The sequence below is a fragment of the Pieris rapae genome, chromosome Z (genome assembly GCF_905147795.1).
Source record: "Pieris rapae chromosome Z, ilPieRapa1.1, whole genome shotgun sequence".
Classification (NCBI taxonomy): Eukaryota; Metazoa; Arthropoda; class Insecta; order Lepidoptera; family Pieridae; genus Pieris; species Pieris rapae.
The window spans coordinates 5834129-5860496 of NC_059534.1; the positions used below are offsets into that span (position 1 = coordinate 5834129).

General features: G+C 33.4%; 1 protein-coding gene across 14 annotated transcripts; it reads left to right on the forward strand.

Annotated features, from left to right (window-relative positions):
• The first annotated feature begins 783 nt into the window (after positions 1 to 783).
• On the forward strand, positions 784 to 25972 carry LOC110999667 (protein AF-10). Of its 14 annotated transcripts, none has more exons than XM_022268846.2 (27): positions 784 to 854; positions 967 to 1109; positions 1759 to 1895; positions 1977 to 2056; positions 2329 to 2493; positions 2784 to 2859; positions 4083 to 4204; positions 5524 to 5673; positions 6246 to 6333; positions 7723 to 7833; positions 8091 to 8174; positions 8541 to 8673; positions 10407 to 10584; positions 11067 to 11156; positions 11925 to 12031; positions 12612 to 12687; positions 13360 to 13449; positions 14288 to 14353; positions 16773 to 16879; positions 18740 to 18879; positions 19173 to 19277; positions 20162 to 20198; positions 20834 to 21005; positions 21199 to 21310; positions 22311 to 22445; positions 23750 to 23859; positions 24904 to 25972. In XM_022268846.2, exons 3-27 carry the CDS (start codon positions 1787 to 1789, stop codon positions 24940 to 24942), a joined length of 2682 nt encoding a protein of 893 aa, XP_022124538.2. In that variant the 5' UTR covers positions 784 to 854; positions 967 to 1109; positions 1759 to 1786; the 3' UTR covers positions 24943 to 25972. The 14 variants fall into 14 exon arrangements, with proteins under 14 accessions (XP_022124538.2, XP_022124564.2, XP_045490042.1 ...); XM_022268872.2 differs by having other exon boundaries at positions 785 to 854; positions 967 to 1010; XM_045634086.1 differs by having other exon boundaries at positions 785 to 854; positions 967 to 1010; positions 1767 to 1895.
• Positions 25973 to 26368: the final 396 nt, after the last annotated feature.

Genomic DNA, 26368 nt, shown 5'->3' on the forward strand with positions numbered 1-26368 from the left:
CTAAAAGTACCAACGTTTCACATAAGTTTCCTACCCTTTTTCCCTTGAATAGTTTACTACTATGTAATATAACAAAAACCTTAGCCACAGCAACGCTTGGCCGAGTCTGCTAGTGCCATTATACAACTATTGACAAAAGTAACGACTGTTCGTCGTCATCCTCATTCCTTTTTGGTAAGTTTAAAATATAAAAGACTCTTTAATTATATATTTACATCGTAACATTTCAGTGACACAATCAAAACTATATACGAACCTTGCGCCCACCATTTGTATTTTTTTAAATAATATATCTACTAAATGTTTAACTGAACGATGCTGTGGCTATATCCTATACCAATACAAATATTTGACGCTGATATTAATTGTTATAGGTTTTATACTTCGATCAATTGATTATAGAATAAGTACATTATCTCCGACAGTGCCAGGGCAAAATACAATGATTTCAATGTGATTTACATAATAGTATACATAATATTCTGGCGAAAAAAGATACGCGCATCAGATAATCATAAAGATAGTAATTTTATATCAGCTGGCAACCCTAAACAGTTTTGCATTTGTAGTATACTATATTAATAATAATTTACAAGGCTTTTGAGTGATAAAGGTGACTTTCACTATAATGTTTTTTATCATTGTGATAGATATAATACTACAGAGTTAAAAGTGTCAATACTACAAAGTTGATATCTATGGTATTTTATATTTAAGCTATGTGTAAGTTTGTTTACTCTGTGCTATATTTGTATTACCTATGTTTTGAGTTTGAAATCTCTTGTCTTTACCTTAAGGCAAAATGCTTAATGCATCATATCATGGCTAGTCGTGGCTTGTGAAAGCAGCTAATTGTGAATATTATTGTTTTTCTGTTAAGGAATTTTAAACGTATTGATTAGTATATAATTAATTTGTATTTGAATACTTTTATTTTACACCTATTATTTTATCATTGGGTTTCAGTTACGTGTATTGTCTCCGATTTATAAAGATACTGCTCCGCGCAGGTGAGGTGTTTAACTAATACGAAATTGTGAAAAAGATGAATGAATAAATAATTATATACCTGGATTAATAACAACAATGAAGAAATGTATTTTCTTGTGGTAAATATGCAATGACTTGGTGAAAAATTCATTTTCATTCTCATTGTTACTTTTAATGCCCGATAACAACCACATCAAAATATTGCTGTAGTTGTGTTATTGTCGTTTTTATTGAGTGAACTTAATGAAAATTCTTCATTTTTTTACAAACACCGAGTGTTTTATCACAATTCAATGATATTTTACTATTAAATTACGAGATAAAAGTGCACTAGTGCACTTATAATTTGCGATCCCATATTTATTACTTCTCTGCGCAGTTGCGTTCCCGTGACCCATTTTTAGCTATATTGATTTTTCTCATGATAAAGACATAGATATATTTGGTCTCAAAGCGACATAACAACATTTATGGGTGGATAGCATTTTAAACATTCTATTGTATTCCAAGCAGTGCAGTGTTTAATTAGCTTTAAAAATCGATCTATGTAAACACAGTTATATAAAAAATCAAATAAAATAAATCTTTTACATTGGCAGTATAAAGTGCTGTTAGTTTTTTATTATTTTATGTTCACATTCTATAAATTCATTCATTTTGTGTATAATTTCCTTGCATTTACATTAATCATTACTCATTTGCTTTACTAGTAAACAAATTAAATTTTCAACTGAAAACTATTTATTTGAAAATTTTGGTATGTTTTAGCTTTTAAGGTAATAATGCTGCATTCAATATGAAGGAGATGGTAGGAGGATGCTGTGTATGCTCTGATGAGCGTGGTTGGCCAGACAACCCGCTAGTTTATTGTGATGGGAATGGGTGTACTGTTGCAGTTCATCAAGGTATACATATAATGATTCTTAAATTAATAAGTCTTTTTTAGTAACCACTAGGCTGTGTATTCATATAACAATATTTTTCAGCCTGTTACGGGATAATTTCTGTTCCTACAGGACCCTGGTTCTGCCGGAAGTGTGAGGGTCCCGAAACCAAAGGCAAAGTTGTAAGTTTTTTAGACATCTATTAATTCTTATGAAGATAAAGATTATCATTGTGAAAATTATTTACTAATTAAAATATGTCTTATTTTAACCAACCAAGATCATTTATAATATTACACTTAATTTGTTACATTTGTAAGAAATCTTTACTATAATGCTGTTCAGAAGGTACAAACTCTCATTATAAACAGTTTTTTTTAAAGGGAAATGTTATAATAAACATCTAAGATTTCTTTGAATAAATAAATCTAATAAGTTTAAATAATTCATGTAGAGATGCGAACTCTGCCCTTCAAAGTCTGGTGCTTTGAAGAGAACAGACACTGGTGGTTGGGCTCACGTTGTATGTGCACTGTACATACCTGAAGTCAGATTTGGGAATGTAACATCTATGGAGCCAATTGTTTTGAGGTTGATTCCTCCAGAAAGATATAACAAGGTATGTTTTAAACTTTTAGTTAATCACAATAAGTTATCATTGAGCCTTGAAAAGTAATTAATACAGGAAAATATTTTAGTCACAAGACTGTTGATTATAAAATTTGTTCAATAAGTAGCAATTTTTTGCTATATTATTAAATATTATTGATTAAATGAAAGTACCACAGTAATGAACACAATGCATGTTGACCCAGCTTGCTGAAAACAGAACAGCTTTATAATATTAAAATATAAATACAATCCATTAAATAAAGAATTTTAATATTTAACTTGAATATGATTGTGTAGATATGCTACATCTGTCAGGATTTGGGAAAGACCCATAGAGCCAATGCGGGTGCATGTATGCAGTGCAATAAATCAGGTAAGTAAATATAATGTATAGATATATATCCCTAATTTACCTTTCAATTATTGTTAGTAATATTTTCAGTATTTACTTATAGCTAAATGTTAGCTGCCTGTGGATGCTGCCTGTCCTCTTGTATAAGGCTTCCTCCAACCCTTTGCACATGGCTCTATCTTTGCGCCAAAAGTCTGCCCGACTTTTCCTGCTATATTTATTAAGTCATCAGCCCAAGGTGTTTTTTAGTCTTCCCACTCTACTTTTCCTAGGTGGTTGTTACCATTTTGTTGTCCAGGTATCATGTTACATGGCCAGCCCATTGCCAAAGCTTATCATAGAGCAACAGTCCCTTTAGTTGTTGGTCTAATATAATCACTTTAAATTTTTTGAATCTTCTATATTTTTAGTATACTTCTCTCCATAGCTCTTTGCGTTGACCTAATCTTTACCTGAACCTTTGCTGTGAACACCCAAGTTTGCTTGCCAAGATAACAGTGATAGTCATGGGTGTTTTAAAGCTGTTTGTCATTATTTGCAACAATTCAGATATAGTCCTATATTCAGGCTTGCTTGCCCAAAGGGGATATTAGTTCTTGTAACTCTTGTTATTTTTGTAAAGCAAATTTTAAATGGTTTAGGTACCAGTTGCAAATGTGAATGCCTTTGGTTTCTCAATCTAGGTTTGAAATATGTTTCCTAGTACACTTATAATTAGTTTTAATGTAAGTCTCCTTCTCTGAGACCTCCCTATATTTTTATTATACGTAATCAATCGATTTTAGTTTTACCAATTTTTTTTTGTATAAATAAATATATTATACTTAACACTTTTCGGTATTCGGCCGAATATAATAAAAGCAGCTGAATAGGCCGAATACCGAATAGTAACCGAATATTCGTTGCATCTTGCAAGTCTACTTTTTACACAATATATTACCCACACATCGTGTATGCTTCAAAAAGATAATGCATTTTCGAGGATTCCTGCAAAAAATCACTTTTATTGTACTATTATTTTTGAGAGTTTTGATAACTTTTGCTGGCAAGAAGATTAGGGGGGGGGGATTAATTGCAGTTAATCTGCTTACGTAATACTTGAACGGGCCCATACTATTATATGAATATTAAATACAAATTATCTAAAAATATTTATATGAGAATAAGTAAAGTGTGTAAAATACATGCCTCTTATATTCTTAATATAACCTATATATAATGAATTCTAACTAATGTTGTTTTAGGGTGCAGGCAGCAATTTCACGTGACTTGCGCACAAGCATTGGGCCTACTCTGTGAGGAAGCTGGCAACTACCTTGATAACGTCAAATACTGCGGTTATTGCCAACACCACTACAGTAAATTGGTAGGCTGTTTACGTTTCGTATTTGTAATAAATATTAAAAGATTACGTCCATAGATAATGTCGAATGGAATAGTCATATTTCCGATTCTAAAATAATTATTTACTTTATTGAATTTTTATCCTTTATATATTTGAATAAGACGTTTAATATTAAAATTGCTAAAACTACTGGTTCGATCAACCTATTATATGAAAACAATTTTTTAATATAAATGAGTACAAATAAGTTTCCGCCGTTTTATTGTAAATGGCGCGGGACGGAGTTTCGGTTAGCTTTCACAGATGATAACCCGCTTTAAAAATAGTTTGGACATTCAAGAACAACATAGCCTATTAATATCATTGATTTTATATTGGTAAAATATAATTTTTATTAGTGGAAAATGCCAAAGTTTGAGCCAAATAAGCGTCATTTGCGGGAAATATTTGTTTACTTTTTTAATGTAAAGAAATCTGCTGCTGAGGCGCATAAATTGCCCGTAGAAGCTTATGGTGAGGGTGCTTTGAGTGAGAGAACGTGTCGGGAGTGGTTTCAAAAGTTTAAAAACGGTGATTTGGACGTAGAAAACAAAGATCGCAGTAGAAGGCCAAAAGTTAACGAGGATGCAGAATTGGAGGAAGATTCATTTCAAACACAAAAAAAAACTTAAATCGTTTAAAACCATTAGGGATGATCGAAACAATTACTGGAGCCCTCTATCGAACACAATTGATGAGATTGAGCCGAGCTCTGAAGGAAAATCGCCCTCAATACTATTCTCGGCACGAAAAAAATATTCTTCTGCATGTCAATACTCGTCCACATGTTGCGGCTCCCGTGAAAAAGTATTTGGAAACACTTGATTTGGAAGTGTTACCTCACCCGCCGTATTCACAAGACAATGCACCGTCCGATTATCACCTGTTCAGGTCCATGGCTCATGCTCTGACGGCGGTTCACATCTTATGAGGATACCAAAAATTGGGTTGATTCGTGGATAGCCTCAAAAGACAAGGAGTTCTTCAGACGTGTGATTCGAATGCTGCCTGAGAGATGCGAAAAAGTGGTTGCAAGATGGACAATATTTTCAATAAATTTATATTACCGTTCTTCTATAATAAATATTTAATTTTTGATAAAAAACGACGGGAACTTATTTGTACTCCTAATATTTTGTGGGTCGTGCTATTAATATTAACCTCGGTAACTGTTCCAACGGTCTCATTTATAATCTGGTATAACGTTCGGCTTGGAAGGGCTACTTAATAGTTTGTACCCACGTCCCAGGGTAAAAGGGACTCCATTTATTGGCATTTGAGCAGAATTGTTAAATGTGCAGAAAAAGGGTGGTAACGTGAAGACAATTCCGCCTTACAAGCCGGTTACTCACGAAAGTCAATCGAGTGACTCGAGCGGCGAGAAGGAGGGTGAGGCATCTCCTATGGCCACTGGCAGCGGTACTCCAACCCACGCTTCTAAATCTAAAGGGGTATGTCCTTTGATCAACGAACTGTATGGAAGTCATTACATTATACTATTGGTACGGGAGGTAGCCTTGCTTAGAGCTAAATGTCTTAAAATTACATGCCTATATTATATTGATTGGTAGGGTTGAAAACAGTTTATATAAAGCAGCTGCCTCCCATACTAGTAGTATGGCCTTTAATATAGCAATACTTGTTTCTCAATTAAGACAAATTACAGATCATTCCTTCAAGCTAATTCTGCGTTTTTTGATTAAGGAATTACATGTTCAACAATTTTAAATAAATTATTTATTTATTAATAAATTATTTATTGATAATAAGTCCGACAATGCCGTGTATAGTTCGTTGCCTCTTGACATATTCTGAATGTAAAATATAAAAAGTATTTAGAAATTTTATATAAAAGCACATTTGAATTCCTTTTTTGCTTTAGTCGTAAAAGTAAGACTGTTAAACTTAGTAAATTTTGAAATTAAAACCACCTCAAAACATTAAAAAAAACATTACAATTAAGGATAAAACATACAGCTTAATTAACCATTTTATTTATATCTTTAATTTATATTTAATTTAGCCTGGTCGTAAGACGTCTCATTCATCGACTTCAAATAAGAACGCACCGAGTTCATCAAAAGTACCACCCGTACCAGTGCAGCCGCAAGGTATTTACGAAAATTTATTTTTTTCTCAAGTTTCTTATATAAATATATTGGAAGTTATTGAAGTCTTATTATCAAGTGATATAGATCTGGAGGGCGCGTGCGTCGCGTTACCGATGCTCGCTTTAGCCTTAGCGAGTGACTGTCCCTATTGTGATTGGCTGGCCGTCCACACTCTTTTGTTTCGATGCTACCCTCTATTTATTTTTAGTTATTAAATCTGGCATGTCAAAAAAACATATCTCGTCTAAAGATTGCACAGTTCCCAGGTAGTTTACCTCATTGTTAAATAGTTCGTTATTGTTAAACCTTTCGAAAAATTACAAACTTTTTATAAGTTTTTAAAAAATCAATACGGCTTTAAAACCGTGTATAGTTATAAGTTTGTTACATTCCAGGAAATTAATGTACACTGGACGTGTAGCGCTATTAGTTGTTGTTGAACATAATAAATAATTATTGAAATTAAAAAAAAATTGGTGATATTGCAGATGTTACTTATGTTGAAGGGTCTTTTTGTATTATTGATTAAAGCACTGGTAGCAATTGAAATATTATTTGAGTAAATAAAAGAATAAAAAGCCATAACGCTTTTTCTACGTTATATTATTAACATAACACAGTACCGAGACCAACGTTATTGATCAAAAACATTGATTTTACGTAAAAACAGTAGCTACCTAACTATTATTAGCCGGTTAATATATTCTTGAAGCCTTGTTGTATGTACAAAAGAAAGTAAACGATTTTATAACTAATGGTGACTTTCATCAGTATAATACGCGAAATAGAACTAAGTTCAGTGTACGACCAACCAGGCTCCAGAAGATAAACCACTCCTTTATATGGAAACGTTTTTACCATTTTTTTTTTGTTCATAAGTGTACTTGTTTTTGATATTTTGAGTAAGCTTTCTAGTGTGATAACTCGCTTAAAAAAATAATGAACACATGCTTCAGACGCGATAGGTTTGAGTCGTTTAATCAAGACAAGTGTTAATTTATTTAAATATTAATAGAACCTATCTAAATAATAGAGCAGTGAGGCTACGACAATAAACCCAAAAAAGACAATGAAAAAAAAAATGAGAAGTCGGACAATCCCGTGTATAGTTGGACAATGGCGTGTCAGTCACATAAGGCTATTCAGTTCTCTATTACAAAAAAATTGCCGTATCAGAGGGTGTAATGTTTTTAAATCTAAAAGAACCTAAAAACAAAAATCATATATGGTGTACTACTTCGGTAAAAATATGTAGATACTCTGGAACATACCCTACATGTTATTTTTGTTATACTTGGAGTTATATATGATACCATGTGTCTCTCTTATGTCAACAACGCTGTTGTGAAATTTACCTGAAGTCTCCTCAAACATAGTCTATTGGTACAGATAAGAAGAAGCCATCGCCAAATCGCCGTGGTTCTTCGGCTGATACGGGAACTGGTAGTAAGAATAATACGCCTGCACCTTCGCCTCAACACAACGTTGACACACAGAAAAGTAAGATTTTTATTATTTAAAAATAAACTTAGCGATTCCTGTTTTATGCCGAATCTGCTTCATATATCAAATTTATATAAATGTTCAGATGTCTAAAAATATTTATTTCTCCATTTTTTTTAGGTTTTCATAAACCTTACATACATAATATAAATCAATCAATATTTGTAAAAAAAAGGTTTAAACGGTTTATTTACCGCTCCGATTGTATTGTAATGGAATGGGTAATAGTTAAAAATAAATATATTAATGAACAGGTGAAGTTGGAGGCAGGAGTAAAGCGAGCACCCCGGCTCCATCTCCTAGGCGTACTCCTGAACCAACTCACGAGCAAGCTAAAGGTAATAAATAGTCTTATATTCTATTATGTATGTATGTATGTATAATTTTGGCGTGTGGTTAGATTTACAATTTTTTTAGAAGGATTCTTGATTGATGCTTGCGGTTTGCTTACGGTCATTGATCATTTTTACCACGTCTAATAATATAGCTTTCGAATGTATTTATGTCGTTTGTTTATGAACGAGATGCCATCTTCACAAGGTTAAAGCACATTTATTTGTTTAATGATACTAATCCTCATATCAACATTAACTCAGCATCAAATTAATAAGGTAACCATATGCGGCGGCTTTTGGGGATAAATACCACATGCGCTATGTGTGTACCGCGGAAAGCAGCTAGTCAATAATTTATATATCTTACAGCTGGTGGCAATACACCTGGATCTAATAAGGTACCAGCGCCGGTCGCTTCCCCAAGTGTCAAATCCAACGAGCCTGTTGGAGTCATCAGCTCTGTTGCTTCTGCCACTCCGGCTACCAGTACTCCACCGCCTGGGTAATGTATTTTTTAAATGTATTATATATATGTTCAATAGGCAAGTACTACTACTTAAATAACACAATACTAGTGTTATTTGTACTAGTGTGAATGAAACATTTTATCAGAGTTTAATTTAATGTATAGCTAAAAATAATCAAAAGCTTATTAAACATATGTAACTCGCCCCTTATCTCTAAGTCTCAGTAGCAATAAAGTTCTCGACATCAATATATTGTACCCATGTTTTTGAAATTGTCAAAAGTGTCAACGTTACTAAACTAATTGTACAAGTCAAGGCTGACGGGAGTTACGCCTCGAGAGTATAGCCAGACGCAGACACTCTCTTAAACTGTTACTTTGCATTCATTCCTTTCATAGGCATTAAACTAAATCGAGGGAGTATAGCCAGACGCAGACACTCTCTTAAACTGTTACTTTGCATTCATTCCTTTCATAGGAATTAAACTAAATCATGGGAGTTACTCCCCGAGAGTATATCCAGACGCAGACACTATCTTTTACTGTTACTTTGCATTCATTCGTTTCATAGGAATTAAACTAAATCATGGGAGTATAGCCAGACGCAGACACTCTCTTAAACTGTTACTTTGCATTCATTCCTTTCATAGGAATTAAACTAAATCATGGGAGTATAGCCAGACGCAGACACTCTCTTAAACTGTTACTTTGCATTCATTCCTTTCATAGGCATTAAACTAAATCGAGGGAGTATAGCCAGACGCAGACACTCTCTTAAACTGTTACTTTGCATTCATTCCTTTCATAGGAATTAAACTAAATCATGGGAGTATAGCCAGACGCAGACACTCTCTTAAACTGTTACTTTGCATTCATTCCTTTCATAGGCATTAAACTAAATCGAGGGAGTATAGCCAGACGCAGACACTCTCTTAAACTGTTACTTTGCATTCATTCCTTTCATAGGAATTAAACTAAATCATGGTAGTATAGCCAGACGCAGACACTCTCTTAAACTGTTACTTTGCATTCATTCCTTTCATAGGCATTAAACTAAATCGAGGGAGTATAGCCAGACGCAGACACTCTCTTAAACTGTTACTTTGCATTCATTCCTTTCATAGGAATTAAACTAAATCATGGGAGTTACTCCCCGAGAGTATATCCAGACGCAGACACTATCTTTTACTGTTACTTTGCATTCATTCGTTTCATAGGAATTAAACTAAATCATGGGAGTATAGCCAGACGCAGACACTCTCTTAAACTGTTACTTTGCATTCATTCCTTTCATAGGAATTAAACTAAATCATGGGAGTATAGCCAGACGCAGACACTCTCTTAAACTGTTACTTTGCATTCATTCCTTTCATAGGCATTAAACTAAATCGAGGGAGTATAGCCAGACGCAGACACTCTCTTAAACTGTTACTTTGCATTCATTCCTTTCATAGGAATTAAACTAAATCATGGGAGTATAGCCAGACGCAGACACTCTCTTAAACTGTTACTTTGCATTCATTCCTTTCATAGGAATTAAACTAAATCGAGGGAGTTACTCCCCGAGACTATAGCCAGACGTAGGCACTCTCTTCGACATTTTCGACTTTCATTGCAATCATTTGCTACATAGAAATTAACATTTCATTATTTCGCTTATATTCTATTGTTCTACGCGAGTGGTTAATGTAGAGTATAATTGAACTCCTCTATTAATTAAAGCACCGCGATGACCCAGGAACCGTACACTAATCGCTTGACGATTTTAGATCGTCAGCAACATCGGTGGTCCAAGTAGCCTCTTCAAAGGCACACCAAGAGTCTGTTATAACAAATACAGAGGCAGTGGAGACCAAGCAGACGAAGAAACGCAAAGCAATGTCCGCTTCGAACGTGCAAAGCTCTGAGTACAATCTGACTCCGCCTCCACAAATTGCCCCACCTCCGGTAAGCTATTTTTGTATAAAGGCTTCTTAAACATTACAGATGTACGTTAACTTGTAAAGGTACCAATTCTACCGCACGCGTAAATAAATACCTACTACTGTGACAGTCCATATAGCGATGCTGACAATTCCAAGGATTCTTCTATTGAGAACATTTAAATTGCATACAGAAACGACAGAATCTGAGTCGCCATCGGAGGTCGAGTAAAGTTTAAAGTTAAGACATAGACTAAGTATGACTTTCGTATGCCAAATCCAATACTTTGGGATTATACTTGCCATATGCTAGGTTTCGAGTTTGTATGTGGTGTAGTTGGTAATGTGTTGGAAATCCTAAGTCCCAGTAAAATGAGTTTGAATCGCGCAGAATGCTCGAAGTTAAAAATAATTTAAAGCAACATGGGCAGCGGCTGAGACCCTTGATAGATACTTGACCGAAAATGAGTGGTAAATGTTTTTTTTTTTTACTTTGAATTGCGTTAGCCACCATCGGAGACACAGACTTCGAGCAGTGCCTGGGAATCCCACGCAACCAATGAGCCACATATTGATATGGACAAAGTCATTAAAAAGGCAAGTGTTTCATATTTAATAAATAATGAACGAATTTAGTTTATTTCTGTAACTATATGTGTAAACTAACAATTTTGTAAAATTTCGAAATATTTTTTTGTCGGCCTACAAAGGTACTGCATAAACAAATTGTCAGTTCTGTAAAATTATTTAAAAGTTTACAATTTGACCGATTTTCGTTAAACATATTATATTTTGCGTTGGTACCTTTTATATCCATGAATGTTAAGCAAAAAAAGTTAATGTGCATTAAATGTATTAAACCGAGCACGTGTTATGAATTAAGTGTGTGTTTTCAATTAATTTCTCGAAAAATAAAATAAACAGTTACAAAATGCGAGTGTAGTAAATATTTGACAGGGGGTCCAATATAGATACATAAATATGCTATTAAATGGTATTTTTTTTCAGTTGATAAATTTGAAGTCAGTTTTAATTTTTTAATAACTTCCATTTAAAAGTTTTGCTTTATCAATGGAAAGTCTGATTTAAAAAAAAAAAGAAAAACTTTACGATTTAAAGGCGTTACAGGGTTTTTAGCCATTTTTCTTGTTCGTTCTACACTCTTCTTGGTTTGAGAGTCTAAAATATAAAATCTAGAAGCATTTTTTTATTGATGTATGTAAAAAGTAGATATCTACAGCGTGCTACTCTTATCCCTGAGGTTGTTCCGTTCCCAGGCTTTGCACCGAAGGATTTTCCATGTGGCATCTCCTTCTGGTTTACATTAATTAGTGTACGTTTGCGAATATATGTTTTTATTTGTAGGCAAAGATGGAAGGTCCAGATGCAATTACTGCAACAATGCAGTTTGCGAGTGTAACCCAACCACAACCGCCGCCGGCCCGAAGCCCAGTGTCACACCCTAGTCCAAGGTTCATTATTTATTAAAATAAACTTAAAACTAATTAAAAAGTCATAGATAAATCATTATTTATTCAATAATTTGCTAATTAGGATATGCATTAATATAATAGCTATCAGTCAATTCTTAGTCATCAAAATCTATTTATGAATGAATTGTTAAGTATAGGAAAAAAATGTCACGCGGATTCTTGATATAATTATTGATGACTTAGAATATACATAGGCATTATTGCACTGTTGTTTCCAGGTGTTTTGCTAAGTTATACCCAGAGTCGAGTATTAATTAACTATGTAACAAACGGTGAGTTATGTGCTCGACTATCTAATATAAAAAAAGTTTTGTTTTTATTAATATATAATTATAATAGTATCTGTTAACGGGCCTAATTTAAATAAACTGTAATTAATAATTACACGGACATTAATAAAGTAGCTGTTTAACCATATTATCGCAGCTACCCCCTCTACTTTAAGTTGTACATAAACGTACGTCTCAGGGATTATTCCTTAGACACGTAGTCTTTCAAAGTTTTTCCACTACAATCAAACTCGGGAAAATACAAGCGCTTGACGACTTTATTTTTATAGGCATCTACCAAGTCCAATGCCCGGGCCGAGTGGCATGAATCAGATGACGAATATTCGATCTCCATCGCACATGCAGGTATGTTTTGCTTATGCTTTTGGTTATGGGTCATTATTAATAATCATAAATGTATTAATGTTTTCAATTCATAACTTACACACAATATTTGGCGTGAGTGTGACGCATGGAAGGCATGTCAAACTGAAACGGATTAAAAATAAATGAACTATTTAATGACGACCCGTTTATTTGCAGGGTGGGGAGTCTGTGGTATATATTTTAATTATTATTAGTGAATTTTAATACTTAAAAAATAGTGTAGAGTATTCCGAAAGATATTTTTAGAATTTTAATAATGATACTTGATACTACGTGTAATGCAACGCTCTTTATTTTGCTTAAAGCTTATGCTGCAGTTTGCCTTAAATTAGATCACATTGACGATTAGCTTAGCATTTGATATTGAATTATTTGGAAATGAATGAATAAATTAATAACATTTTAGTGAGACGACGAAACTTTTTTTACTTGTAAAGTTTTTATGGCTTAGGAAAATGAGCGGTCGTGGTATGCATGCTTTGGTGACACAAAAGCTACGAGAATAGGGTTACGTTAATAAGACTTTTACTTGTCTTGGTTTGTGAGGTTAACGTAAGAATATATTTTTTTATTATCACATGAAAGTAAAGTGAAATAAATGAAATGGGATTATTAAGTTAGCTTCGGCGTACTAATGCGTGAGTTGTGTAGGGCGCGAAAGGTCGCGATGGGACGGCATCTCTGCTCGTCTCGGTGCCTTTGCCGACGTCCAGCCAAGGCCTGCACTTCACCCAACACCAGGTCCATACCTGTACACACAACTATATAAATACAAGCCTACCATTCAAAAATAGCGAACTATTATAATAATCCCAATTTCGATTCGAATTTTATAGCTTTTATTTGAATTAATATTCTTTTAAATATTAATATAGACGGTTAATTCTTTGAACGCGTTATATTGAATCGTTAGTTTGATTTACAAAAAATATTTAATATATTTAAAATGAGATTTTAAACTCGGCTAAATGAAACATTTTGAATTTTGAAAGACTTATTCGTATCGTTTAAAAAAATAGGCACACCAAAATAGATTAAACAAACTCACGCACACTCTTAAAAAGATATAGTATGAGTCCGTATTTATATAAATGTTTGGCGAATCAGTTATCTACTACAATGAAATTTAATATAAATAAAAACAATATTCAAATCTCCTATCAATGACAATATTTTTAACATTTTTTTATTTTAAAACAATAGAAAATCTTACGTCGCTCGAGAAAAATCAAAATTACCCACTTATATATTGAAACTCTACATTCCATTCGTATTAACTTGGTTTCTTGTATCAATGTACATTTACATTATCATGGTGCTTAGAACATTTCATTGGTCAAAATGGGCTGCAGCCAATCCATGGCGTGTAAATCCATAGTTGTGTGTACAATTAAGTTTTACTTTTATAATAAGGAAGCTTTAATATTGCATGATTTTTTAAAGAAAAGCTTCGCTTTAGCGAGCGCCGTTTATTCTAAATATGGCATGACGCTTTTTGAAAAATCTTTTGAAATATTATAATTTAAATGATTGCTTTGGAGTGATGTTTACTTTGGTTTTCACACTGACTTTTATATAGATACCTGGACCACCGTCGGATATAGCCGGACATACAAATATGATGTTTCATCAAGTGCACAAACAAGTAAGTTTTATGTTAAATTATCTATACTCAAAGCATACTATATGTATGTACCACGGTAAATGGGGATTAATGAACATAAGACGAAATCTGTCCGCTCGCGCTGGCATGAAACGTCTGCGCAACCTAGTAGTTTGTATGCGCATCAGTGCGATACACACGTTAGTGGTAGATTTTTAATAATAAAATATCGCAGAAACTTCAAAGGTTTCTTTCAAGGTTTATATTACACAAAAATATTTTGAAGATAAAACCCGACGGTATTTTGGGCCACTTTATTACAGGTCATAAAATAAATTCTGTAATTCCTATTCACGTAGTCGGGCACTTAAAATTTGGCCATTCATTGTAAATTATTATGTATTTACAAGATCGAATTGATTACACTTCTTCCTACAAACAGAAACAATGTTTGCCCGGAAATATGGCTCTCTATAACAAGTCAAGTCTTTCTACGAATACATAAAGTCAATGAATTTATTATCTACCCTCAATTCTTGAGTAGGTACATACTGTATGATAAATATTATTTGCGCTAAAGACAATATGTTCCCGTTTTTAAACACATGGTCATGTCGTTGACCTCTCGGTGGAATTTGTACTTAATTGTTAATAATAGTATACTATTTTTATATGCACAGAAATTTTGTTTAAAAGGATAAAAATTGTATAGGCTGAATTATAATTTTCTTTTGGAAACAATTTTGATATTATAATTCGAATCATCTTTTGCCGCGTCAAATTTCTTTTTGATCTTTTACGAAGTAGTTGTAAATTACTAATTATTCATTTTAAGATTAAAAATAGGATTTCGTTACTAAATCATAATTCAAAAAATGTTTTTTTTAACAAAAATATAATAGTTTATGATATAAATATTTTAATAATCTCAAATATATAAACTTCGATAATTTAAAATTCCAAAATACGTTCACATCTGTCAAACCGTGTGATAACTACCCTTAGCGAAGTGTTGCAATTTTTACCTGCTCCCCATCCCCGGCTACCTGCCCCTACAGTGGTCCATTCGACCGCTGTTTTTGGTTTTAGTCATATAATAAGTCCGATTTCGACAACATCTGTCGTCTTGATAACGTGGTTTTTTTTGCGAACTCAAAATGTGCGTTTGGCCGAACGTGTGAGTGAAAATGGTGAGTTGATATTTAAATTCGAGACGATTTTTATATTAATACAGCGTTCAGGTTTGCCAATTGTTTACATTAAGTTCTCCACGTGCTATAACTCTTATTACGTTTCTGTTGAATGTAATACGATTCTGTGTTTTGAAAGGAATTCATGAGTACTATGTATTATTTTTCTACTGCACAAAAAATTGCAACTTTTAAATAAAAAAAATATTCTTAAATAAAACAAGACGTACCATTTTATGAGACCTTCAATTTGTAATCTCATTGCGGCTAAGAAAGTGTAACGATGTACTCTATCATAATACCTGATGTGGACAATATCATCAGTTTCTACCCCTCTTCCAGATTTAAAAAGGGGTTAAATTGTTATGCAAACTGTCAAACCAGTTATATTAAAGCTTTGATCAAGTTCCCTTAAATTTTTTTAAAGACTTATTAAAATATCTACCCGATCATGGCACTCTGATTTGGGCAACATTCGCAAAAATTCTATTTCCATTTGAGTTATTTATATATAGAATATTGGGGTGTGAATTGCCAACAAAACAGTTTCCTTTATGTATTTATTAAATTAATTTTGAATGCCTATTCAACCGTATTTTGGCCAACTCTTGTTTTAAGTCTTCTTGTGCCTGGAATTATGAAAATATTGAAAAAAGTCTTTGGTTATTTTCCAATGTTCCGGTATTTCGTTGAATTCGCCGTTGTTTAGTATTTTATTCATTTTCTTTCGTTTTTGTATTTAAATAAATTTCCGCTTACATCGTCTATTAAAGTTTCATATTACATGTGCCAGTCAGCATATTAATTTATATAATTTCATGCTATATGTATTTTCTTGCATGCATCTAGTATGTTATTTTAGTCAACTGATACAAACGGCATGAAAACATTTTTATTTATTTGATTCGTGGCTTCAAAACAATACATATTTTAGTGAAAGAGATTGGTACCTCATGTCGGACATACTCACAAATGTATACTTAATAGAATTATTAAGAGCGGATAAGAAAAAATATGCATTTATATCGACAATTTCAGATTCAGTCCCTGAATAATGCATTTCAACATGACCATAAAATTTTACTTGCACTTTAAGCGTGTATCGGAACAGTAGGCTCATCGTATTCATAATAATGTTTTCCTATTTCCTCCAGGTATTATCATGTTCCGTTTCTAATTTTACCTTATGAATCAGAATTGATATATTAACACAATCGTTTAGCAAATAATATTCGTTTTAATAGTTGTTAATGAATATTGTTTTATTGCAGGCTGCTATGGAACAAAGTGTTGCTGGTCATCAATCTCATATTCCAGGAAGGTCAGCTTGGGGCGGTCTGACCGTCACCTACGAATTGCAAGATCCTAACAAAACCGGGTAAGGTTTTATAATTATATCGCTGGCGACAATGGTATTTAGAATAACATTTGAGGCAAGTTTACGTGCGATTTACAAATTTCATTAAATATTCAATGTAGTACATTTTTAAACTGTAATTTTAAACACTTTATCAGGCATTGTCCGATAAAATAATTTCCAAATTTGCAGGGCCATTAATTTTCTTTACGTTGCTGTGTATTTTGCTATGCGAATTCAATTTTCAAGCGATTATATGGTTTCTTGTTTTAAACTTTTGGCACGTGTAACCTTTGCTTCTGAACTGATTTGTAAAACCCTCGCTGTGATATTTTATGAAAAATTATCCTGTTGATACATATTTTCAAGAGTACCGAAGAATAATGATTATTTTGTTTGTAAATTTATTTATTTATTCAAGCATGCTCTCAAACATTACTTGTAAATCAAATATCGGAACAGTCATGGAATAAAACACAGATGAGTAACGTTGTTAACCCAAGATTGTCGACGCTGACAATTTAGCATTTGTAATTCGAAGAAAATTTCAGATTCAGACAGACCCTTTTGCTAACCTTCATCCATTACATCCTGTAAAAATATGTGATGACTGCTGCGTTTTGCACTGGTTTTCATTATAACTTAAGGTGTTTGTATGACTTTTCATACGACCAGTAATAAAAAATTTGGAGATAAATTAATTTAAATGAAATTACTCGGTAATAAAACGCCGCAAGTTTACAACATTTTTTATTACATGTAAATAAAATTGCCGTTTTTCGTACACAATTTCGACGTAGAATTTTCGACTGTTTTTTAGGTCAGGACTGTATCGTTCTGGAGGATCGTTTCTATTTTATAATTTCTACTTTTTTCTGCTTCAAACTCAATCGTTTGACGAATGGACGAGGATGATGCGTCGCTTTGATACGTAAATTTTTGAAGTTCGGCAATGACTTGTGGTAAACTTACTGTGCTATACGACTCTGCAATAACCTTTCTACGATCTTCAAGTGTAATAGTCTACCATGACCGGTTTTTCCAACGAACATGGCATCCATTTAGTCGGCTTTGGCTCGTCTTGAAAGACCCAGATTGTAGGTTGTTGTTTAGAATGAGGATCTTAGGCATAAATCCAAGATTCGTCACCACTGATGATGTCGTAGACGTGATTTGACTCTCCTCGGTTGAACCTTTGCAGAGTTTTCTTACACCATATTACGCGGTCCACCTTGTGATCGTCGGAAAGCAGATGCGTTATCCAACGGAAAACTAGCCCACACCAAGTGCTTAATGCAAGATCTTCTGAATGGTTGTCCCTGAGATGCTTAATAGTGCTTCTATCTCTCGATACGTCAAATGACGATCTTCGACAATTAGATGTCTCACAGCAATGATGTTATCTTCTGTGAAGGCGGATTTTGGGCGCCATCGCCATCGCTTCGCGAGATTTGTCACTTACACTACTATGTCCACGCTGGAATTCAAAATACCAGCGTTCGACAGTCCGCAGACATGAGGCTTCATCACTGAACAAAGATGTTAGCTCTACAAAACACTGAAGCCGTGTCAGGCCTCTTGTAAAAAATTATTGCTCGAACATTTCCCTCAGAAAGATTCATTTTCGTACGTAACCTGAAATATTCCAACAACGCTGTGACAAAACAACAGCATTAATCCTAATACTTTAAACTGTTTTGAGATTCAACATTTAAGCACATTCGAATATATAACAGTTCCAAATTCCGAATGCGCCTTTTTTCTATCTGCAACTTTCGGCGAATTTAGTTTTATAAAATAACATTGCTGTTGCACTTCATTTAATGCGTTTGTTTTTATAACATAACAGTTATTTATATATTAACGGTCAATCTTATCCAGGGTTGGAATGGCTGTTCCCAAGGACCAGATGGGTCCCAACATGGGGCAAATAGTTCCCGCGCATCGTAATAAGAAACGCGCTATAGCCCATACAGCAACTTCAGTTGTGGCCATGACAAATCCTCCACCGCAACCTATACGTAAGTATCAACTATTATTATACTTATTGGAAAAACTAAATGTTGTTTTAAATAGGTCCATGAACCGTAAATAGCCAAACTGCACACAAATGATAGTTAGTAATTTATATCTTTTTTTTTCCAATTATCTAAAATGTTATCAAAACTAGTTTAGCAGTTTGGTGGTAATTATAATGTATAAGAGATTTAGATTTAGTTAGCCCCAAGTTTAAATGGTAATTAATGTTATACTCTGTTAACCGCGATACTTTTGAAGTCTAAAAACACCTATCATATTTTCATTTTCATTATAGAAGCCGCAGCTCAGAATTTGGCTAACATACGTCGACCACCTATGCCGACTCCACCGCCAATGTACCACGAGCAAAACATTAAGGAGTCGCCACCAAGCTCGCCAAGTATGTATTAAAAAATAAAATTTATATAAATTTAAATGTGTGAATACATATACTGCGTATTCCCTGTAGCATAGGACCAATGACTCAATTCCAAAGGAACCGCATTTCACCAAAGGGCTTGACAAACCATTATTCTCCAGTTGCAATTTCGGTCTCGAAGTATTTGCATTTTATAATAACCAGGAGATTGAAGAGACTCAGTGCCCAAAACGATGGACCAGGTATTAAAATATGTGGGCACTAAAGTCTGTGACGCCATTGTGCCATGTGACGTGTGATGCAGTGAGCAAGCTATCGGAATACGAGTACCAATAAATGTATAACATACGTTTTAATTGATAAATTAGTTCCTTGCTTCCAATGGGACACTAGTGGAGAGATATTTTCTTTTCTTTTCAAAATTTGTTTAGGATATGCTTATTCGTAGCTGACAAACGTGTCTTGAGCGCTGATAAATATCTCAAATTTCATACAGAAAAAAATATTGACAGCTCATCAAACGTGATTAAGGTTATGTTCTAGTTTACTAAAAGTGCTAAAAATCATAATATCATTTATAGGTATAAATCTATATTAACTGCCCATTATTAACATATTATATCCGTAGAATGGACGAGATGAACTGACATCTTCTCCATCTTATTCTATGTAATAAATAATATATAATGTTATTAGTGAAGCCCAAGAAATATCGGGAATTAATTCAAATATTTCTATTATTAGAATCGAACCTCCATTGTAAAAATCTCCAGCCATTTCGAAAATACCTACTCTTCATTTTCGTATTTCAGTTTTCTGTTAACAAACGAATTATTCAAGGTGAATCCACGAAGTTTTAAAATGTTATTACGCACAATTCAAATAAGTTTCTTTTGTTATTTCAGGTTCAGAGAGGCCACTGAAGCCAAAGTTTGAAAACAAGTGAGTAACAATTTTGTTGAAGGTTTTAATATAAATGTTTTTGAAATATCTTAAAATAAAATTGTTTTGTTCATTATAATTGATTAAGTTCCCTTGAAGAAACCATACTAAAGTTCCCTTACTTTATAATTTACACAGATTTTTAAAATGAATCTAAATATATTTAAGCTTAGTTGGTCCAGAAACTTATCAAGTTTCCTTAGAACTGCTTGTGGGGTTTATCTTAGAGAAAGTGTTGAACAGCCCGTCCTTACAGTAGATACTTGCAAGTTTATTCATTTATTTATTTACGGAATAAATACAATAATTCAACTTACTTATGGTAGTTCCCATAAACGTCTTTAAATATAAAACTCTGTACTTACAATCATCTCTCAGTCTTTCCAAACTCGTTACAAATATATCCTGACTTAAGATCATAAAGAATTTATGAAGATCAAAAACCGAATCGGTGCCTAGTGGCAGAAATCAGTTCTTGAGCTCCACTCAGGCAGCATGCCTCCAGGATCTCAAATACTTTTCAGGCACATTCAGTCTAAGCGATTCAGGAAGCTATCCCCTGCGGTTTAACCCCTCAAATCGAAGTTCTCATCTTAGAATTTTTCAAATTTGTATTGACACTATAATTATTTCAGAATGAGTGTGGGCTGTAGCGCTCCACATATGCTCGGTAACGAGTTGAACCCCGAAAGCGGTGTTGCAGCGCGCTTGCAAGAGCAACTTAGTGCTGAGTTAGCAGCACACGCGGCTGGTACAACAGGACCGGAGCCACTCATACCACCACCGCTAATTAATAAAGCTGCACCAGTGAGTATAAAACGAATACAGTAACAATAAGTTATCAAGACGTCTGCATATAAAAATTTTAGATTCAGAAGTGGAGCAAAATTTTTTTTTTATATTTGCAGTTGCAACATTATTTTAACTATCGAAGTACGAGCCTCGGAATTTCATTGGACGTTAAAGAAGGTCTTTTTTTAAATTAAAAGCTGTATTTCAGATGGGTGGAGCAGGAAGGGGCACGTCGAGCGCCCAAAGTCTAGATCAGCTTCTAGAGCGACAGTGGGAGCAGGGATCCCAATTTCTCATGGAACAGGCGCAACACTTCGACAGTATGTGTTTAGTGCTTGCTATAGTTGTTATTAATTTACATAAAAATAGATTACGTTTTCACCAGCTAATAATACTTCAGACAACCAGGTGAAAGGAACCTGTGGCCTCCCAAAAAATAATCACAAATTTAAACTTTTTTTTTTAATTTAAGGATATACATTACTAATTGCTTTGGATTTTTTTTTTAGATTTTCTACTCATGCTGAAGCTATTCCGTGAATGACCTTTTTAATTAAGTTATTCTAAATTCACCAAGAGGCTATATTTTAAATAAATTAGTGCATGAAATGTGCACTTAAAAAAGTGGTGTTAGAAACTCACTCATTCAGTTCATTATCTCTATGAATAACAATATAGAAATTAAATGATAAAAGATTATTTTTAGTGGTTAAAATTTTTGAGATGTGAAATTATTATTGCTTTTTTTAATATGTACATTGCAAAATTTCATGAAACTTTTTATATTATTTATGCTTGGATTGCAATTCGTGATGAACACTTGATGGCTTTAATTTTCCTATTGTTATTCGTAGATACAAAACCTAAAATTGGGCGTATGTACTGGGCCTAATTAGCTTAACATTACTGATAAAACAATACGAAATTTAATAGAATTGGTATTGGTTTCGGCTTTGAATTCGGTGTACTTAATTATCGACGTTGAATGATCTGTTAAATGTTTATTAGTAAATATATTCTACTGTGCATGTAATTTTATGTTACAATATTCATCTCACGTTAATTTTATTACACGAACCTCTCGCATGTAATAAATATCGTGCATGAACTTTGTTAAATGGTACTCGTTAACGATAAAAGTTACCATTACACCATTCATCTTCCCGCTTGCAATATCTTTATCATAGGGCGTGAAGCACGCGAATATTATAGAATTTTACCCGACTGCTGGCCAAGGGCTGTGTCAAGCTTTGAACTGTCAGGGTTGACAGTTAAAAGTTTGCATGTACTCTTACTTGAGAGTGGATTTAAATTTAACAGTTGCTTCGTTGCTGTCCTGTCTGCACCAACTCCGAACAGAGAATGTCCGTTTAGAAGAACACGTTGGCAATTTACTTCAGCGGCGTGATCACTTACTGGCTGTCAATGCTCGTCTTGCAATACCACTTACAGACGGTAGGAGTTTTTGTCATTTAGTTTAAAAGGGACTTTATATATTAGGTCATATGGGTAGGTCGGTCAGTTAATATTAAGGGCAAAATATTTGGGGGCTTTATTCTCGTACTTTACAGCGACAGAAAAAGTTATTTATATTAAATAGGTATTATCTATGCAGTCCTATACATCGCTTTACACACCTTTTACTTGTTAGTAAAATTATGTATGCCCCCTTATCACAATTTTAAGTTTTCACTGCTTTTTAGCATTGTGGTCCTGTCAATGTTAATTCAAGAGAATCTGAGGTCTTTAATGAATAAGGCCTGATTTATAAAGAACCCTTTAATTTCACTAGAATTAAACCAGCTTTCACCTAATTGTCATTATGAACCTTCAGCACCAATAAGACTTTTTTTATCCGATTTCAACTGGAGGAGGTTGTTGTTGACTGGTTGGTGTTAACTTAGTTTTATGTGGCTTTTAATACTATATGTTGCCGTATCTGCTTTAACTAGTTTGCATTGTAGGATATATAAAATGTATCGTACAATGCTATGTACAAAGCCGTAACCAGAAACAAAACATGTTTTTTTGTTTCAAAAGACGATTTTATTTTGTCAGCAACGCGTCTTAAGCGGGTGACATATAAATAATGAAAACTTACTTAAAACTCTTAACATTTAATTTCGTTTTGCTCATATTTCTTAGTGTTACTGTTAGTGTAGGGTTTAAATAATCACCCAGAGGCTTTTGAAATACTTCACCAAAGCACAATTTATGTTAATCACCGATAATTTTTTATCTAATATTTTTTCCCAATTTAGCCATCTTTTCCAATATCTTTTAGTATTATATTTATATACGAGAGTTTAGTAAGCCAAGTAGATAATTTCCAAGGTAAGTTTTTTAGTTTTACACTACGTACATGCTCCATATTAATCTCATTTGGTTTTTTGTTTATTAATTCTGAGAAATTTGTATTAAATCAATTTTGAACGCATTCATAGAATTTATTCTTTCTATAAAGTAAAAGCTTTTCTTCCTAATACAGACCACATATATCATAGTTAGTCCTATTTAGATCGAATATGCTCATATAAAAGAATATGTAAATATTTTTAAGGGTTTAATCATTTGATTTTTCACTTTTCGCAGTCATCAGTAATGTAGTATGTTAAATGAAAAAAAATTAATAATTCAACTCGTTTAACTATCAGCATTTTTGTTTTTCAAATAAGTTTTCGCACACTTTTGGTTTCAAGATCGAACAATAAAAACGCCTAAATATTGTTCCGTTACATATGATCATATCAATTTAATAGTGTCAGGCCCGCCAGAACAACAGAGGTGCCCTCGAGACATTTCATCGCAGGCTAAAGCTCAGCCGCCACCCACCAGGTCTGCTGAAGCTTTGAATGCAGACAGGCACCAGGTATGATTAAATATCATTTATAGTATAAATTAATTGCATTTAGTAAAATAAAAAGATTTTGTAAGTGCTAAGTGCATATAATTGCGTAAAATAATTCTTTCTATGAATGATGATGATTTTCATAGTACGTTTAACTCTTGTGAACAGTATTGCTTTGAAACATAACTAGGGTATAAAAATCTAATATTTCAGCTATGAGAGATTATAATTGTGTTTCATCCTAGACTTGGATTCAATAGATTTACCCATTTTTTCATTAAACCTCAGTCAAGGAAAGTATCGTTAGGAAACGGACTTTTCTTAGCCCCAAACCCGTTGTGGTTATGGCATTTTTAAGACTTAATTTGTGTAACAAGTTAATAAAAATACAATCAACATCGAATTTATTCATAAAAATCAACTTTCATACAATCGCAAGATATTTAAAACTAGATTGTTTCTTCTTTAGAATGTACCTTTACTAAAATAAAATGTATGGTCATTTTGTCGAAATAGCAATTGGTTATTTTTTTATGTGACTTTAAAAATAAAACATGAAATAAACGCTATTGTGGCGTATAGAACAATATGATTTATTATACTTTTTTTTAGTATCTGGTAAAATTTAAATATTTCTTTGTTTGTTATTTTTCGTTTTTGGTTTTGTATTTTTTTATATTGATTACATCGTATTAACATCAATTCGATAGTTTTAAAGAATCGGATACTGTATTTTATAACTGTCAAAACATCTTATATCTTTAAACATACACATTGTAATCTATGGAACTAATATAGTCAAACACATACACACACACACACATACACATTTTTTTTGTTATTAAAATTAGAACAGTTACAACTACCACATAAATTTTGAGCATGTATTTTCCACAACCGTTCTGATATCCGATTCTTATATACGCTTTGGTGATTGGTGATGGCAATACATTACAAATACATGTTACATTGAGTTTTATTTTTTTTATTTTTTAGTCTCTAGCTATGGATCAAGTAAACCGATACTTTTGAGTGCGTTATGTAATGGCACTTGTTTAACCTTAGCTGATAATGCGCGAGGTACAACCAAAGCCGCCCAGCTGAAATGAACCGGGCGGCAGCGGAGTGCCACGCGAACCTGATCCGCTGCGGACCGTCCAGGCCTACATCAATATCGAACACCAACAGCGACGCCGGCCTGATTTCTCTATTGAATCCATACTTAAATACGACTGAATCGCGAGAAAATAGATTTTGTACTATACCACGTTTCCTACTTATTGGACTTTTCTTGTGTAAAGATTTGGATAATTATTTTAATGGTGTGGACAGTCGTAATCATAAGACTGAAAGGTTAAACGAAACAGGGTCTAAATTTATTTAGACTTTACGTGACGTTAGTGTGCGGGAATATTTGAAAGATGGTATAGGTTAAATATAACGTAATCGGAGTCAAATACGTAACTGAAACTTTAACTATCAGAATTTTATTGATAAATTATTTTCTTTTATTAATTTCGATTTTATAAAGATTGTGGAACTACATTGTGTAAGTGTTTTATAAATGTGCAAATTTTGTATTGTATCTGATTCAATTTAATGTTGTTCAGGGAATTATAGAATTTCATTGTGTGTATTAATGTTAATGCCGATTCATTGTGTAATAGACATAATATATTTAAAATGTCGAATTCAGTGGCTGCTTTATATGTTTTAAACTATTTCATAGCCGCATTTAAATGTTAGTTTTAAGACTAGGAATAAGTTTTAGGATATGGTATAAATATATAAATTTTTCTTGTATACAGTAATACCCCGGACTTACGCGATAGGTGGGACTGAGCGCTATCCGCGTAAGTCGAATTCGCGTAAGTCGGGGTACAAATTTGCATATAAAGATATACAAAGTATGTTTAATTGGGACTGGAGACTAAATAAATCAATAATTTAGGAAATATTATTACATATATAATTTAGTATCTCATTCTAGATAATATGACAAATTATATTAATAGAGTGTATAAACGCAATCTGAAGTTAGTTTGATGTAGAAGGTTTCATAAATTGTAATTACAAACTCGTTTTCTTCTCCCGTATATCTCCTCGTAGCATCCTAGTAATTTTTTAATTCCATGTTCTGTAACAAAAATGCGCTCTATGCTTTCCAAAATTGTTAACCCTTTTTCAATCGAACTGAGGGCTTCTGTCAAGTTTCCAACTGTCATTTGATCTTCCAATTGAACTGGATCCAAAGAATCATGATTATGAATTTCTTCCTCTTGTTCACTCATTGATATGAGCTCATCATTTGTGACCTCCTCATTGTGTGAATCCAGAAGCTCTTGAACATCATCACTACACGTCTGTGCTTGTTGTTAACTGAACAAATAATAATGCGGGCGGGGGGAGTCAGAAACAAACGCCGCCGCTTGACTTTAACTGCGCGGCGTTCAAACAAAAAACGAATAGACGAGAAAATTAAATCGCGTAACTCCGAATTCGCGTAAGTCGAGGTAGCGTAAGTCGGGGT

Coding starts and splice junctions, on each gene's coding strand:
- LOC110999667 (XM_022268846.2), top strand. CDS start 1,787: ATGAAGGAGATGGTAGGAGGATGCTGTGTATGCTCTGATGAGCGTGGT. Junction 1,896..1,976: donor TACTGTTGCAGTTCATCAAG/GTATACATATAA, acceptor AATATTTTTCAG/CCTGTTACGGGATAATTTCT. Junction 8,674..10,406: donor ACCAGTACTCCACCGCCTGG/GTAATGTATTTT, acceptor TGACGATTTTAG/ATCGTCAGCAACATCGGTGG.